This window comes from Diabrotica undecimpunctata, chromosome 1 (assembly GCF_040954645.1).
Source record: "Diabrotica undecimpunctata isolate CICGRU chromosome 1, icDiaUnde3, whole genome shotgun sequence".
Lineage (NCBI taxonomy): Eukaryota > Metazoa > Arthropoda > Insecta > Coleoptera > Chrysomelidae > Diabrotica > Diabrotica undecimpunctata.
Window position 1 is genome coordinate 68848490 of NC_092803.1, and position 18131 is coordinate 68866620.

General features: G+C 35.2%; 1 protein-coding gene across 1 annotated transcript in view; it reads right to left on the reverse strand.

The window, feature by feature from the left end:
* The window catches only part of LOC140452230 (carbonic anhydrase 9-like), a 50544-nt gene that overhangs the window by 18474 nt on the left and 13939 nt on the right, over nt 1-18131 (reverse strand). Inside the window, exon 3 of the mRNA XM_072546386.1 lies at nt 4649-4798. Within this exon, the coding sequence (XP_072402487.1) occupies nt 4649-4798 (150 nt within the window). The remainder of the gene's footprint in view (nt 1-4648; nt 4799-18131) is intronic.

Below are 18131 nucleotides of genomic sequence, written 5' to 3' on the forward strand. Positions count from 1 at the left end.
CTCTTTTTACCCAACGCTGTACCAGTGAATAAAATAGTTTTAATGCTTTCAGATGCTGCGGAATATATGTTAAAAGCTGCTGTTAGTTTAAAGATTTTTTATCCTAATTTAATTCATTGCACTTGTGTAGCCCACGGGGTAAATAGAATTGCTGAAGAAATAAGAAATCTGTTTCCGTTGGTAAATAATTTTAAAAATTTTATGAAAAAATTTTTGTAAAGGCTCCGTTGAGGGTGCAAATATATAAAGAAAGACTTCCCGGTGTCCCTTTGCCACCTAAACCAGTAATTACAAGGCGAGGAACCTGGCTCGAAGCAGTTTTTTTTTACTTTGAACACTGCAATGAAATAAAATTAGTTATGTCAGAATTTGATGATGATATTTCCGAAGCCATTCGAGAAGCAAAAAAAAATATTAAAAAATTCCAAATTGAAACAGGAACTCGCTTATATCAATGACAATTATAAATTAATAGTTACCACAATTACCTTATTAGAAAAACAAGAGATAAATTTATGTGAGTCAGTAAAATTAATAGATAATTTAAAGATGAAAATTAAATCGGCACCTGGAAGTAACGGTCAATTAATTTAAAAAAAAAATGAAATATGTTTTCGACAAGAATTAAGGTTTTTCGTTTTTATCTAATGTTGCTAAAGTTTTGAATGGGACATTTTCCGAGGAATTTCAAATTATGCCAGATTTATTATCCGCTCTGAAATATGCTATAATTACATCTGTCATTGAAGACATAGTTTTAAGACCGAAAATATTGAAAAACATTTAGTTGTTTCTATTAATGTTAAATTTTTAGTGGTTACAATGTTTAATTATTAATTTACAGTTATTTAGTTACTAGTTTATTTATACTAATGTTATGATTATGATGTGTAAATATACCTGCCTTAAGTTAATATTACGTTAATTCACTTTGTACAATAAATAATAAGTTATATTCCTTTATTGCCTATATTTTGCCTAAATGTTAATATTCCTGCCTTTTTTAATAAAAATCTTTGCCTATATAGGCGCTTATTTCTTCAATTTTTGTTGCCTATAAATCCGAACTTTAATTATCACTTTAAGGTATTCGAATTGATCCACTTTTAACAACAATATTCTCTACTTCTCCTACTTATTCCTAGATTATCTTCGGGCTATATTTAATTTGATCTTATTTGCAATATCGTCTGCGAAAGCACTAACTTGTGCTCTCTTGTAGTATATTATACTCTTTGTCTCTACACTTTCGTATTATATCTTCTGGGATAAAGTTAAATAAATATGTGCACAGTGGATCTCCTCTTTAGTAGGAAGTAATCTCTTCCTTACCATAAATGTCTCGAATAACCCTACTTCCAGGATCACTTTATTTAATGCTCCTTTTAAGGTCATTTCCATTAACTTAATAAGTTTGGTGGGTAATTTTAAAATATTCATCGCTTCATATTTCTCTATCGATTGAGTTGTATGCCTGCTTAAAGTCTCAAATAGAATATGCAAACCTAGATTTTGTTAGTTGTTGTGCAATATTTGTTTTATCGTAAAAATCTGATCAATTGTAAATCTTCCTCTTCTAAACCTTTCCTAATATTTACCTATTATTTCAGATTCATATTTTGTTAGTCGGTTTCTTAATGATAAAGCCAATATCTTATATATATATATATATATATATATATATATATATATATATATATATATATATATGCTACATTTAATAAAGCAATTCCTCTATAATTATGATATTGGCTTTTATCTCCCTTTTTGTGGATCGGACATATGGATGCATTTTTCCAGCCTTGTGGTAATTTTTCTTTTTTCCAAATTCGTTTTATTAGGTTTATTTACTATTCGTTTAAGTAATAGCTGTCTACCTTTCTTGAATATTTTTGCTGTTATACCCTGTTTTAGCTGCTTTATTATTTTCTCTATCTCCCGATCTGATGGTTCGTTTATTTCGGCCTTATTATTGCTTTGCTTGGGTTCAGTTTGTGATTGTATTTAATTGGTATTTTCTTGTGGGTTTAGCAGTTCCTCAAAGTATTCTGCCCACCTCTTTAGGTTTCTTGGTAAGATATTTTCTTCTCACCAATTAGCGTGTCTTTTTACTTCTACAGTAGTATGCGATTTTGCTACTTCGAAACCCGTAGTTTTATTGACTTTGACTTTTAATCTCTTTGTTTATTATATGATTTTGCATATCTTATAACTTTATATCTCACTATTCTCGTTTCTTTTTTCTGCGGGCCAGTTTTGCTTTTCTGAAGGCCAGTACAGATATACAAGATAGATGCTAGGTGAAGAACATTTAGGACTGGGTAAGAAATAGAAGAGTACAATGGAACGATCATATAAGACGAATGACAACAAATAAAGTAGTAAAGACGGGCAGAGATGGTTCCCCAATAGGAATACGATCACTAGAAAGTCCACGAAAACGATGGAACGACAACTTACTCCAGGCGCATTGAAAAACTTTGTCTGTTTTAAAGTCTACATAAAAAGAAGTTTTGTTTTTTTTTTGTTTGCTGCTTTTCAACTCATTCTCCTTTCTGTTGTATTTGGTATATTCATTTGTAGTTTAGCTTTTCTTCTGTCCTCTAAATCCCTTTTAACGAATTTAGGCACTTAAAATTATTACTTTCCACAATCATTTTACCATCCAAAGATATCATGTTATTTGTCTCCTTCTTTGAATACACATTCCAAAGTCGTCCTCTCACTCTTTGCTATTAACACTACATCATCAACATACATTAAGCACCATGGAATGTTACCCTGTAGTTTCGTTGTTATCTGATCGAACACTTATGAGCATACTCAGAACTAAGCACCAAGCCTTGGTGCAATCTGCATATTATATTGTATAATCAACTAGAACAAAGAAGGAGTCCCCACATCAAATAGAGAAGAACTACTACACATAGTTGAAGACTTCTATCAAGAACTATACACAAGCCAAAGAGAAGACCAAAAGAACTTGGAAGCCGCCGCATCACGCAAAATTATCAACCAGGGTTCAGAGCTAATGCCAGAGATCACACTCAGCGAAATTCAGGACTCAATGAAAAAGACGAAAAACAACAAAGCGCCAGGAGTAGATGGAGTCGTAATAAAAGCTATAAAGATGGGCGGACGTGTCCTTATCAACCAAATAAAAATGTTGTTTAACCTTTGTCTAAGAGATTGTTGCATACCAAAAACATGAACTTCAAACGATCACCTGCAAACAGTAAAGACCTTAATAGAAAAGTCGCTAGAATATAACAGACCACTGGTACTTATCTTCGTAGAATTTCACAAAGCCTTCGACACTGTGGAATTAGACAGCATTATAACTGCTCTGAACAATAGTAGAATAGATTACCGGCTCACAAAGCTAGTACAAACATTATACCAAAACGCCACAATGCGTGTAAAACTACATGATACCACCACAGAAATTCATATCAAGGGAGGTGTGAGACAGGGCGACACTCTCTTACCTAAATTATTTATAACGGTCCTCGAATACGCCTTTAAAATGCTAAAGTGGGAAAATAGAGGAATAAAAATAGATGGAGAAATGCTCAATCATCTGCGTTTTGCCGACGACATAGTACTTATTACCGAAGATCTGAGTGAAGCACAACAAATGGTACAAGAATTAGAAAACGTATCTTCAACAATAGGTCTAAAAATGAACATCAGTAAGACCGAATTTATGACAAATTTAGTTCCCAGCGAACACCTAATCATCCAAAATCAAGGGGTAGAATTGACAGAAAAGTACATATATCTTGGTCATGAAATCAGAATAGGCAAGAACAACCAGACCTGCGAATTTTAACGACGGATAACACTTGCTTGGGTGGCGTATGGTTCACTAAGAGACATCTTTAAGAGCAACATCCCGATAGCTATGAAACGGAAGACATTTGACCAATGCGTTCTTCCTATTATGACATACGGAGCAGAAACTCTCACGCTCACAAAAACAGCACTAAAAATGCGAGTGGCACAAAGGCGCATGGAAAGATCAATTCTCGGCGGGACAAAAAAAGACAAAATAAGGAATCAAGACTTAAGGAAAAGAACAGGTATCAGCGATGGCGTTGAACGTATAGTCAAGCTGAAATGGAATTGGGCAGGTCACATAGCGAGACTGAAAGACACAAGATGGACCAGAAAACTAATTGACTGGCGCCCACGAGAAAACGCAGCAGAGGACGACCACCAATACGCTGGATGGACGACATTAGACGAGTATCCAAGAAATGGCAACAAGAAGCACAGAACCCTGAAGAGTGGCGAAAAATGTGATATACCTATATCCAGCAGTGGACAGAAGAAGTTACATGATGATGAATCAACTAGCCTATATTTCTTCACTGCTGAACGTAGTCATCCCGTAAAATTTTTTACCTATTTCTATCTTGAGCTTCTTGCATCCAAATTGTGGTGATTCGCTTTATATCATCCGTCTATCTAGTCAATGGTCGTCGTCTGTTTCGATATTAAATAGAATGGAAATTACTTCTGAATTACACTGTTATGAAAAAATCAATGTTTTACTTTTTATTCTATCTCACTCTAAAATTAATATAAACCTTATAATCTATTGAAAAAATGTACAAATATTTACTACAATAGTTAAAATATTTACCTCCATGTCCACTATTCTGTATATCTGCTTTGAACCGTTTATTATATGAATAGAATTTAAACGGAGCCGGCGTTCGTGCCTCCGCCTTTTTTTGATTTAAATCTATGGGTGATTGACGATGTCCTGTTTTGCAAGTTTCTGGCCATGCCTCTGGAAAAGGAATTTTCCAATAATATTGTATAGTTTTAAAATATTTATACACTTTTTTGGTTTGAATATCATATATAAACGGCATTAAGTACATTATTATTATCTATTATTTATCTATTATATAAATAATTAAAATAAATAAATAGGATAAACAGCTGAGTGCCGATATAAAGAATTCGTCCAAATATTGATATTGTCGATATTTATACTACCCCTACAAGCAGTAGGTATAAATGTCTTTGACTTGTATTTCTATTTTAAATAATAAGTTTACTTTTAACAAAATTTATGTTTGGGAAATATCGAGTTAAAATAGATACACGAAATTCACAGTGGATAAATCACCCACCGTCGTGCTATAGCTGTCTTACATTATTGACAACTGTCTGTTGTAATAAAAATACGTAAAATAAACTATTTATAAATATTTGTGCTAATGGTGTTTCCAACGTAATGTAACACCACACAGTCTGGCGAAACCTCGCAACGTCAACGGACACATCGGAGAAGCAGTTCCAGACCAGCAAACCGGTGCTAAGAGAAGACGACAGCAACGGTCCAAATCTGGAACCCGCGAAACACGTGCATCAGCGGGCGCTAAATTTGTCGCGAACGGATTCACGGTATCAACGGGTCGCGAATATGGACGCTTGGACCACTAGACACAAACTTAAGATGCAAAATTGCCGCGTGGAGATATGACAATAGTGCATGTAAGGTACCAAAACCGGCAATCAGGCATTAAATGAACGTGCGTGGCGCCAGCCGGTCGATAATTCCTAGAACCGGTTATTGAAAAACATAATAGGTGACAAGGGAATACCGACATTTGCTGCTGTACTAGGAGCTCCTCGACGCAGGACTCAACCGAATCGCGCGATTGCACACTCAACCCAGGTAAGACCAACACGCACACACACACAAACCTCACACACACACACACACACACGCACACACACTTACACCCTCAATCATACACTTACAATTTACACACATCAACATAAATTCACACACATACAATTTACTACACCAACACGATTCATACACATACAATTTACATAAATTCATACACTTACAATTACACATACATATACATCATATACCATCAAATTACACAATTCATACACACATAAATACACTTGTTCACACACCACTCCAACATGCCACGAACACGATCAAGAGCACGAAAACAGAAAGAACCATCAAAACCACCAAAATTACCAGACACAAAATGGGACACAGACTCAGAAACACGTTCCACAATATCACAAGTCTGTCACTATAGATGGACCTGAACCAAGGTGGTCACAGGAGTGGGAGCAGGCTCTGACAGAACTCTGAATCCAAAATCCTGAGGCGGCGAGCAAACACAACACATCGATAGTCCAAAACATACACAAAAAACAGGAAAAATCACCACTCACACCCGAACAAATCCAAAAAATAATACATGGTTCCATCAAATATATAAGACCACAATCACCCATACTCTCGCCATCACCCTCATCCATACCTCCACCTACACCAACACACTCCACCCCTAAACAGACACAACATACACACAAATACTACATCACCCTAATCCCGAAAAAGTTTTCTAGCCACAGAAAATTTTTCTGAATCCTCAATAACCACAATTTCCTTGTAGACTTCCCTTTCAACCTAGAAATGGTACTATCCGAAAATAAAGCCATCCTCTACACAACAGGTCCTATTCCCAAAATAGGAGAGTGGAAAGAGAATTTGCAAGCTATCACAGCCACATAACCGTATCCAAGCGAAAATCCACAGAATACACAGATACAAACAACACAATATCAATAATACTCCACACCAAGAAAATACTAATAAACACACACACAGAGTAACACAATCCTATCCCATCCACATCCAAAGCAGATTCACTTTACTACGATCCTCCACCCCTAAATCCCTGTACCCACATACCCCTACAAACACAAGACACACTCTCACCAACACACACTCAACCAATGCCATCACCCATACACACACCCACATACACACGCGCCACACCTCAACAAACAACACTCACTTAATCACTAACAGCCAACACGCAACAATCACCACACACGATCCGATCCTCAGCGCGAACTACCAAATATCTAGACCTCAAAGATCTCACGGCAAAACTACGACAAATCACCCGACATGACACCATCTCACTAAACTCAGGACACAAATTCAGAAAACCCCCTAATCCGCAACCCGTTTCAAATGATCCTCAAATCTTTCATCTAGTCATTGCCGGCGTCGACAAAAAACTTTTCCAGAAAATCATCGAGGATAACCTATCCGAAGACAAATTTTCTTTCACCAAAATAGTTCGCATAATTGCCCGCTCCACTAACCAACTTACCTCTTATATCAGAGTTTTCACGAACTCCGACACCAAGTTCGCCGAATGGCATCAAGATCGAAGAAGAACGGCTTAATTGTGAGGTCTCAAAATCAAGCAATTCCGTTCCGGTTCGACTGAAATACTGTTTAAAATGTTGCAAAAGCGGACATTTCAGCAGCGAATGTACAGACAAATCATTCACTTGTCCATTCTGTGGACAACAAACACAGGTCAAATACTTACCCTCAGATATCTAATCCAAAATGTCCCAACTGTAACGAAGAACACCCTGCCCTCCCAACAAGATGTCCACACCTCAGAATACAACCCAAAAATCTAAAACAAATCCAACCCGTACACTCACCTAAACAAATTTCTTGATATGACCTTTCCTCGGACATGAAATCCTTAATTCATTTCACTTCCATGATCCTTTTTAATGTCTTCACTAAAAAGAGGAGTGACACCATCCGTTATCTCAACCAAATGTCCAACACACTGTATGGGTACGCCATATCTACTTTCTGTTAGAATAACTCAATAAACCAAACCTTAACAAAACTCCGCACATAAAAACACAACACAACACTCACATGCACTCCGATACATACTTATTATTTACCCACACAACATCCAAATATATACTTATCATTTACCCACTATACACTTTACCTCCACCAAGCTCACAATCATAAACATATAAACTCCTAGAGAAAAAGCCAAAAATACACAACCAATAACTACACTAACATCCCAACAACCCTATAAACACACACATCCACAACATCAAAAATCAAACAGTGAGCACCACACACACTCCTAAGAGTCGAATTCAAATCACAAGGACAGGGGGAGATTAGTTTTCTGTGGTTTCTTAATCTCATTGCACAACGATACGTGATCCTAGGTGAGAACATAGCCACAGCTATCCTCCACGCGTTTAAAACCAAACAAACAAAAGGCCAACAATCTGAAAAGGACCGTTTCCCCATTGAACTTGTACTTAGTAGCGGGCTTGGTCCACACGGCTCCAAAAAGTTGGAAGTTCTTCTGACATTCCGGCCTTACAGCTACTGCCACGCCCTGTCTCGGAGAGCGGCAACATGAAATTGACGTTTTAAACTAACAAATTGGTCACATTCTTAAAGGGGCACATAAGCTAAATAAAAGCATTGAGTCGTCGTAATGTAAATTTTTTTTGCAGCCGTCCCGAAAACTAAAATTTTAGTATGATTTACAGAACGGGGTGGATCTATGAAAAAACGACTAAATTTGGATGTGAAAGGTAGCATTAGGATTTTTGCAGAAATAGTTAAGTAATAACTTCAGAGTAATAATAAGTACCTCATCCGTCTTCTCAAACAGGTCTGGAACATTATTAAAAACAATAAAATATTTAAAAATTACTAAAAACATTGAATTTTTTCGACTCTTGCTTATAACTTAACAATACATTATTGTATACAAAACAATATTGCGACAATTAAATTTTCCATGAGATACGGCTAGTTAAAAATGTTTTAATTTATTACCCTTACTGCCAAATATCAATAATTACAAAAAAAGAGGGGGAAACAAGCCTTTTCTTATTCAATGTTTTTCAACCACACAGATTTGACTTAGGACCTTCAAAATTCGCCTGAAAAATCTTTATTTTGTCAAATTTACCTCTAAAATCTAATAAATAACACAAAAAAACTCATTGTCTCCAAGTAAGAGATGTAGTGCTTTCAAATCCTCCCCCTTTTTTTAAATTTAATGTCTGTTTCGTCCCCCTTTTTAAGTGTTTTCTGTGTAATTTTTAATTTTTTAACTTTAAATACTGGACTTTACTGAACCATTTGCCACATATTACAAAAGAACTTTATCAAAGAAATTTGATAATTACAAGTTGATAGAATTGCACACCCACACAATTTGTACATATAATCTCATTCATTGTCTCACAACTGTCACCTTCAAAAATAAAATCTCAATAAATAACACACATTTCATAAATATATCTCTAGAATAAATATAAATAACTTTAAAAAATCTGTGTTTGTTTTGTTCTTTTTCTTAGATATGATGTGATGATTTATCTATTCGTAATGTGAAAAATTCTTATATTAAAAATTATACAAAATGAATTTTAAGATCTGACTTCTTTATTCTCGCTTGACACACACAGAGATGATACAGATCAATTATTAGTTACTATTGGCAACCTTGACATTTCCCCTTTTTAATAATTATACAGTCACTATCTTGAACATGCCCCCCACCTTGAAAGGATCGCTTTCAATTTAACAGGTAAGCAAGTAAATGAGGAAATGCATTACATGCAATAAAAAATAAACAAATACATCTTCAATAATTATTATAAACTTTTAAGTTTAAAAATCAAACAAATGTTCTTTAACTAAGACGCATTAACAGTTCTAGAACTTAAGGCGTGATTGCACCTTCACTTTGATCACTAGGAATCGGAAGTGGACAAATGTTTGTAACAGCTCGCTTTAGTCCTTTTGAAGTTCTTATGGTAACCACTCGTGTAACTCCATCAGTGCCGGGATGCAAAACTTCTACGCGCCCAAGACACCACTTTAAAGGAGGTAAATTTCTTTCTTTGATGAGGACGAGTGTGTCAGTCTGAATTTTAGATTGGTTGACTTTCCATTTCTTCCGTTCTTGCAATTCGGAGATGTATTCCAGAGACCCACGTTTCCAAAAATGATGGCGAAGTTGCTGCAACTGCTGGAATCTAGACAAACTGGTAATGGATAAGTATAGATTTATTTCTGGAACGGAATCCATGGCTCTTCCAATGAGGAAGTGAGCTGGTGTCAAAGGCAAAAGATCAGAAGGGTTAGAAGACAAGGCACTCAAAGGACGAGAATTTAATACTCCTTCAATCTGAGTTAGTAATGTAACAAATCTTTCATAATCTAATTTCGTATCTGTCATAACTCGTTTGAGGTTAGCCTTCACCGATTTGACTCCAGCCTCCCAGAGACCGCCAAAATGAGGAGAATGAGCCGGTATGAACTTCCAATTTATATCAGATTTAGCACACATATCAGGGAATTTATTACCATTGGTTTTCAAAAATTTACCCAATTCCAACAAAGAATTGTTGGCACCCACAAATGTGGTTCCGTTATCACTCATCATCTGACATGGTTTGCCCCTTCTAACTATAAATCGTTTTATTGCCGCCATAAAGGCTTCGGTGGAAAGATCCGTTACCACCTCTAAATGAATGGCCTTTGTCGATAGGCAAACAAATAAACTAATATAACCTTTATATGAAGAAGCACCCCTATGACGACTAGTTCTGAGGGCAAATGGACCAGCATAATCAACTCCTGTAACAGCAAATGGAAATGAGGGGATGACTCTTGATTGGGGAAGATCTCCCATGATGGGATTAACTTGATCGTGATGGAAGCGAAAGCAACGCAAGCATTCGCGAACCGTTCTCCTAGCCAATGATTTTCCATGTAAAGGCCAATATTTCTCACGCACATGAGCTAGGAGATGTTGAGGTCCTGCATGGCACAGCTTGAAATGCTCTTGACGGAAAAACAATAGTAAACTTATGATTAGATTGAATTAGAATAGGATGTTTCTTTTGATAAGAAAAGTTTGAATTACTTAATCTACCACCGATCCTGAGTAATCCTTCTGGATCTAAAAAGGGATTAAGTGATAAGATTCTGCTTTTAGAAAAAACTGCATTACCTCTTCTTAACCACTGAATCTCAGATGGGAAACCTTCAGCTTGTACCAACTTAACTAGGGTAAGGGTAGAATTGTTAATCTCCTGCGTGGTTAAATGCCCCAAAACACGAGTGGCCTTGTTCTTTCGTTGAGAATTGTAGTAGAAACACAAAGAGTAAGCCACTGACCTTACCAAGATTGAAAAACTCGAATATTTTTCAAAATCAAATAATGGAGTAGACGAAACTATCATAAATTGGTTGCTAATAGTTTTAAACTCTGGAAGTTTTTCTTTATCAAAAGATACTTGAACTGGCCAAGTTTCAGGAGAATCTAGCAAGAATGATGGGCCGTGCCACCAAAATGAACAAGAGCTTAGAACCTGAGGTTCAATTCCTCGAGAGAGTAAATCAGCAGGGTTACAATCCGTAGGTATATGTCTCCAATTTTCGGGATCTGTGTTGGACTGAATTTCTGAAACACGATTACCAACGAAAGTTTTTAGTACATGTGACGAAGTTTTTATCCAGCCCAAGGTAATGGTTGAGTCAGACCACAGAAAAATCTTATTGAACTGAATATTTAAAGAAGTAATAACCATTTTAGAAAGACGTGATAAGATCAAAGCTCCGCTAAGTTCCAGGCGATGTACGCTCAGCTTCTTTACAGGTGCTACTTTGCTTTTAGCACAAAGTAAATTTATAAAAATGTTACCCTTTTTATCAACACTGCGAATATATATGGCTGCGCCATAAGCAACTTCGCTTGCGTCACAGAATCCGTGCATTTCAATAAGAACAGAATTAGGGAGAACTACATTTCTTTGAATTTGCAATTTATTCAACTCATGCAACTGATCTCTGAAAGATAACCACTCAGACTGAATATGCAATGGCACTCCTTCATCTCAGTCTAACTTTTCTAACCAAAGGAGTTGCATAAGGATTTTGACTTTAATGATTGATGGACTTAAGAGACCTAAATGGTCAAATATTTGAGCAATACCAGAAAGTATTGATCTTTTAGTGATAATTTTGGGAGTAACATTTGAATCAATAGAATAGGACAATGAATCTAAACTAGGGCACCATTGTAACCCTAGTGTCTTTGTGTTTTCATTGGCACCAAAAAGGAAGGGAGTGTCTAATGAAATAGATTCCTGGATGGACTTAAGAAATGAAGAATTGTTTGACGTCCACTTTCTAAGTGGAAAGCAACCTTTTGAAAGAATTTCAGAGACTTGTTTACAATTAAGGATTAAGTCCTCTAACGAATCAGAACCAGTTAACAAGTCGTCAACATAGAAGTCTTCAGCTATGATTTTAGAAGCTTGAGGGAATGTATCAGAATGCTCTAATGATAGCTGATAGAGACATCTAGTGGCTAGATAACTACTTGACGTAGAGCCATAAGTAACTGTATTTAATTCATATGAATGAAGAGGATCTTTCGGATGATTTCTCCATAAGATTCTTTGGAGACACCGTTGAGTATCATCAATAAGAATTTGGCGGTACATTTTGGCAATGTCCGCAGATGCAACAAATGGATACCTTCTAAATCTCAACAGGATAGATATCAAATCATTCTGCATGACGGGACCTACCATCTGAAGATCGTTGAGCGAATGACCAGATGATGACGGACAGGAACCATCGAACACTACTCTGAGTTTTGTAGTGAGACTGTCCTGCTTCATCACCCCGTGATGAAGAAAGTAATAACTATGTACTGGCAAAGTACAATCAGTAATTCTTGACATGTGGCCTAAAGACAAGTAGTCCTCCATAAATGCAACATACTGCTCCTTCATGATAGGATCATTAAGAAGCCTTTTTTCTAAGCTATAGAACCTTCTTTGAGCTATTGATCTCGATTCTCCCAAAGAGTCAACCTGTGACTTAAAAGGAATGGATACAATGAACCGACCGTCCAAATTTCTCCTAAAGGTTGATTTGAAGTGCTCCTCGCACAATAACTCTTCTGGAGACTGAAGTTTAGTACCTGAGCACTCCTCAATCTCCCAAAACCTAGAAAAGCCGTCAGTTTGGATATTGTGTGATAATCCACATATGGTAGATTGCTGACTATTCACCCTGGTATTTATTAAAGGACCAGAAATGATCCACCCTAATCTAGTTTTCTGAAGTATGGGTTTTTCAGAACCTAACTTGACCTGACCCACACATAGCAGGTCCCAAAATATACTAGCACTGATCAGAATATTTACTTCCGAAGGAGTATGAAAATTTGGGTCTGATAAACGAATATTTGCAGGTATGGGCAACGAAGATGCATCAATTTGACAAACTGGAAGTTGTCCACATATTTGTGGAATGATTAAACACTCTAGGGGGAAAGAATATATAGATTGTAAAGAGTTAATAACAATATTGAATTTGTGATTTATTTTAGAAGAAACATGAGCGATACCCACTACAGAAATGTTAACCTGTTCCCTTGAAATACCCAGCAAATCAACTAAACTTGATGCGATACAATTAGATTGAGCTCCACTATCTAAAAGAGCTCTACAATTATGAGCAACCCCTAAATGGTCACGAACTTGGACAACAACCGTTGATAGAAGGATTTGTTGATTTTGAGAAGTATTAGAAAGTGTCTGAGGGCTACTCTGAGAAGCAACTACTTGATCATTAAACTGAGACAATGGATTTAGTGGATTTTCAATAAATTCATGGAGAAGAGTATGATGTTTCTGGTTACATTTCTTACATTCGCCATATTTGCACGTAGCTTGTTGATGTCCAGAATGCAGACAATTCAAGCATAATTTAAATCTACGTACTTTATTAATACGGGCAGGAATGTCTAATGAATGAAATTGACTACAGTGAACCAGTTTGTGTTGCTGGTTGCATAAAGGACAAGAAAGAAAAGAAGATTTTGTACTTACAAGAGCCTTGGTACTGTTGTGTCTGAATTTGACATGATTATTGACAGAAGTCCCTTGAATATTGGGTTTATTTAGATTATATCTTTCTAGAGTATCTGCCTTCGTTTTTAGGAAATATATGAGGTCCGAAACTTGACTGACTTTACCATTGTTGGCCTTCTCCCATTCTTTCACAGATTCAGAATCTAATTTTTCCAAAAGAATATATTTGAGAAGGGCATCCCAATGTTCGACTGGTTGTTCTAATGCCTCCAAAGCTCTAAGATTGCTACACAATTTATCAATTAAATTTCTGATTGAAAATGAACCTTCTTTATTGATTGCCTTTAAATTGAAGATGGCTTTAATATGGTTATGCAACAACAATTCCTTGTTAGAATATCTCTCAACCAAAAGATTCCATGTAACAGTAAAATTAGAAGCAGAGAGAGGTAAAGAAGCAATGACTCTCTCGGCAGAACCTGTTATGCATGCTCTTAAATAATGTAATTTTTGTATTTCAGATATACTATTATTTTTTATAACTAACGAATCAAATAAGTCATGAAAATCTAACCATTTTTCTATGTTGCCACTGAATTTTGGCAATTCAATAGAAGGAAGTTTTATATTGGAGGTTGTATATGTATGATTGGATGCAAAATGTTCACTAGTATAGTGAACTATGTGAACTATGTTCACTAGTATAGTGAATAAAATGATGTTTCGAACGTTTCTCTGTAATTTATTTCTTCCTCAGTTATTGCGTCCAGTAAACTTTCTATTTTTAATTGGGTTTCTTGATATTGAGTATGAATACTATTCGCGTTTTCGATGCGCAATTCAATTTCAGCGCGAGTTGGCTCATTCATCTCACCTTGGGTTGAGTCCCTATCAATAAATTTAATAAATGAGGTTAATCGCGCTTTAAGAGATGCTCTTATCCTTTTTAACGTAGGAAAATCCCCCATTTTAATTCAAATTTAAATGTTTTAACTATTATGTGTCAAAGTAAACTAACAATGAACAATAAATTTCAAGATTAAAGAAGTATAAGTTAGGAAATTGAAATGAAAGGCAGATAAGTAAGGAACAAAAGCTCACTTCCCTGATTTTTGATGATTCGATGTCCCGTCCAGTGAAATCGTCAGTATGTGTTCAATCGGATTGTATACTTGACTTGAAGCCTGGGGCAAAGGAGCACTCGATGTATTTCTGCGACTGTCTCGTTCAACGTTGTCGGCAAACGTGGATCTTGTAGGTTGTGTGGCGTGGAATAGCACAAATATCCGAAGCTCTAAGAACCAATGTTTGTTTTGTTCTTTTTCTTAGATATGTGATGATTTATCTATTCGTAATGTGAAAAATTCTTATATTAAAAATTATACAAAATGAATTTTAAGATCTGACTTCTTTATTCTCGCTTGACACACACAGAGATGATACAGATCACACAGATCAATTATTAGTTACTATTGGCAACCTTGACATTTCCCCTTTTTAATAATTATACAGCCACTATTTTGAACATCTGTCTCCACAAGAACTTCCCCGTTTACTGTCAAACAATTACAATAGCAGACTTAAGTTCTCCAATCAACTATACAGGATAGTTTGAACCATGTTCTTTCAACCATTAATTAATAGAGTACCGGCATGTTAGTAATGTTTTATTTATTTGTTCATTTATTAATTTATTACAGTTTAATAGACTATTTTACCAATTTGTGGGTCTTACCTTGTCTGCTTAAACATTTTATTCATTTTGGAAAACCACAGACATGTAATATTGGCATAAGCATTTATTTAACTTTGTATGAGACCTAAAGATGCTTTGCATATTATAGAAAGCGAAACCGGTCGTCTGGATAGTTAAATTAAATTGATTGTGAGTAAGTCTAATTTATTATTTCTTTTACCTAATGTAAGAATGTTCTGGCAAGAAGAAACCATGGAAAAAAATTGGTTAATGACATTAAGATGTAGAATGTACTGATAAACCACTAGATTAAGAATCCTTTTGGATATTTCTTGTATGTTTTATGTCCTATAATGGAAGGAAAAGTACCAGTCAGATCCGGCAAGGAAAATATAGTCACACAATAAAAACACCGCAAAAGACAAAAAACTGCATACTGCAGGATAGATATTCTAGAGAGTCCCAATAAGATATGTGTCCGGAACATAAAAACAATGTAAAAAGCTGGCAAAACTTACAATGTCATTAAGGAAATGAAAATGCTGTAGCTAGATACACTCATGAAATCCTACCGGCGCCGGGGTTAGATATAAATGGTTTCGAATTAATGAAACTGCTAGGTACCCCACAAATTAAATTTTGTTCCCACATCAGGAAGTGGAAGATGTCAGTCCAACAAAGATCTAGGTCCATAAAAAATTACACACCCACACGTATACGCTCACACAGCCGACCTACCAGAATTTATAACAGAAGAGTTTTACAACGCTCTAAAGAGAACTCTATAACCTCTAAAGGACCTAATAAATCTCTAAAGGACCTAATGAACTCTATAGGACCAATCAATCATCTCGGGGAGCTGAATAAACTGGGAAATTGACTTATGGAAGTCGCTAATTAATGTATATATGAATTATATAATTGGAAATCGCCACAAGATAACCGCGAATACATTAGTAGGAATCAAATCGATTTTATCCCGATTAACAACAGATTAGAAGCTCTATGCTATCAGTAAGGAATACGACGTTACTTACCCAAATCGTCGTAGATGCATCCAATGTACATAGAACACAATTTTAGTTTGTAAATAAGTTTAAACAACTTCAGTAACACCATTTTAAAATACACCTTTAATCTAACATCACATTAAATAAATAATGAATATTTCTATATTATTAAAAAACTGTTATTCGAAATGTCTATTTCGTTAAAAAACTTATCATGTTGACAAAATTGTCAAAAATCATCTTCATTATTACTTCACTTTTTAGTACAATTTATTCTTTTAACGTTTTCAACATTTTTATTTATTATCATATTCATATGTCTTATATATTACTACTGAGTTGGTGGTTCACGGATATTTAATACTACGTAAGAGAAAAATACAAGGCAAATGTACGGAAATATTAAGTTTTTATTAAAATATAGGAAGCTTAATGGCACAGATAATATCGTTATGAATAATAAGAATTTAGATGGTATCATATGCATTTTAATACGGACTGTAAAAAATGTGGTATAAAATATTTAGTTTTCCGCAATCATACACAAAGAGACCTTTTTTTAATTAACATAATATTATTTTGTATCATTTTATTCATTAATTTACACACCAAAAAATTACTATACTTAATAAACAACATGTGAAAATTTAATGGGAGGTTATACCTGTCAAATATGAATAATTATAAAAAATATAACATGCGAATGAACCCTCATATTGAAGATTTACTATAGGGTAAATATTAAATATGAAGGGTAAGAAAGCAATGAATAAATGCCAAAAAGCTTTTGATCGAGCTTAACATAAAAACCTAGAAATTCTTAAAGATATTGGCATGGATCAGTGGTTCGCAAAGAGTGGGTCGCGACCCTCTGGGAAGTCCAGGTTTCCAAAAGAAAAAACAAACTTTACAAGGATGTTTATTTCATAGCCCAAATAAAACATGTCAAACAAAAATATAACGCCCTAATTATAATATTGTTGTCGTTTATGTGCCTATGGACCTGCTTTTTGGAAACTAGGTTTTCAAACCTGGACTCTGTATTCGATATGAAAATAACGATGTCATTTTCGAGTTCTAAGCTCTTTCTCACTTTCGTTTTAATAGCAGTCATTGTTGAGAAACTCAGCTCGCCTAAATAAGGTGTTAGAAATGGAACCAAACATTTTTGAGAGCTTGGCTCGCCAATTTACGGTATTCTTGCATCCTTCTGGTCAATAACTGATTCGGGTTATGGTGTTTGATTTTACCATCACTTGATATTTCAAAGATTTTCTATCATTTTTATTGGAATGCCATCTAATTAAAAATAATTGTTTAAAATAGATTCATTACACATCTGTCCTTGTCTTGCCTGAATTGTTTGAATTTATTTGGGAAATTATCATAGAGCTGTTGTTTTATATTGTCCAAAGTAACTTACATCACTGTTAAAACTTACTCAATATTTATACTATCATTAAACTTGGACAATTCTTTCATGAGTACTCGAACGCACTGGAGTGCATCAATAATGAAATGTGCCATATTTCAACTTTTTTTTATAAATCTTTTAACTTTATGCATGGTGATGATTATATAAAAATCATGGCCTTACTTACATGCCGGTAATATGTGATCTTCGGTCAATGTTGTAACTATCTGACAATTAACGAGGAAGTTTCTTG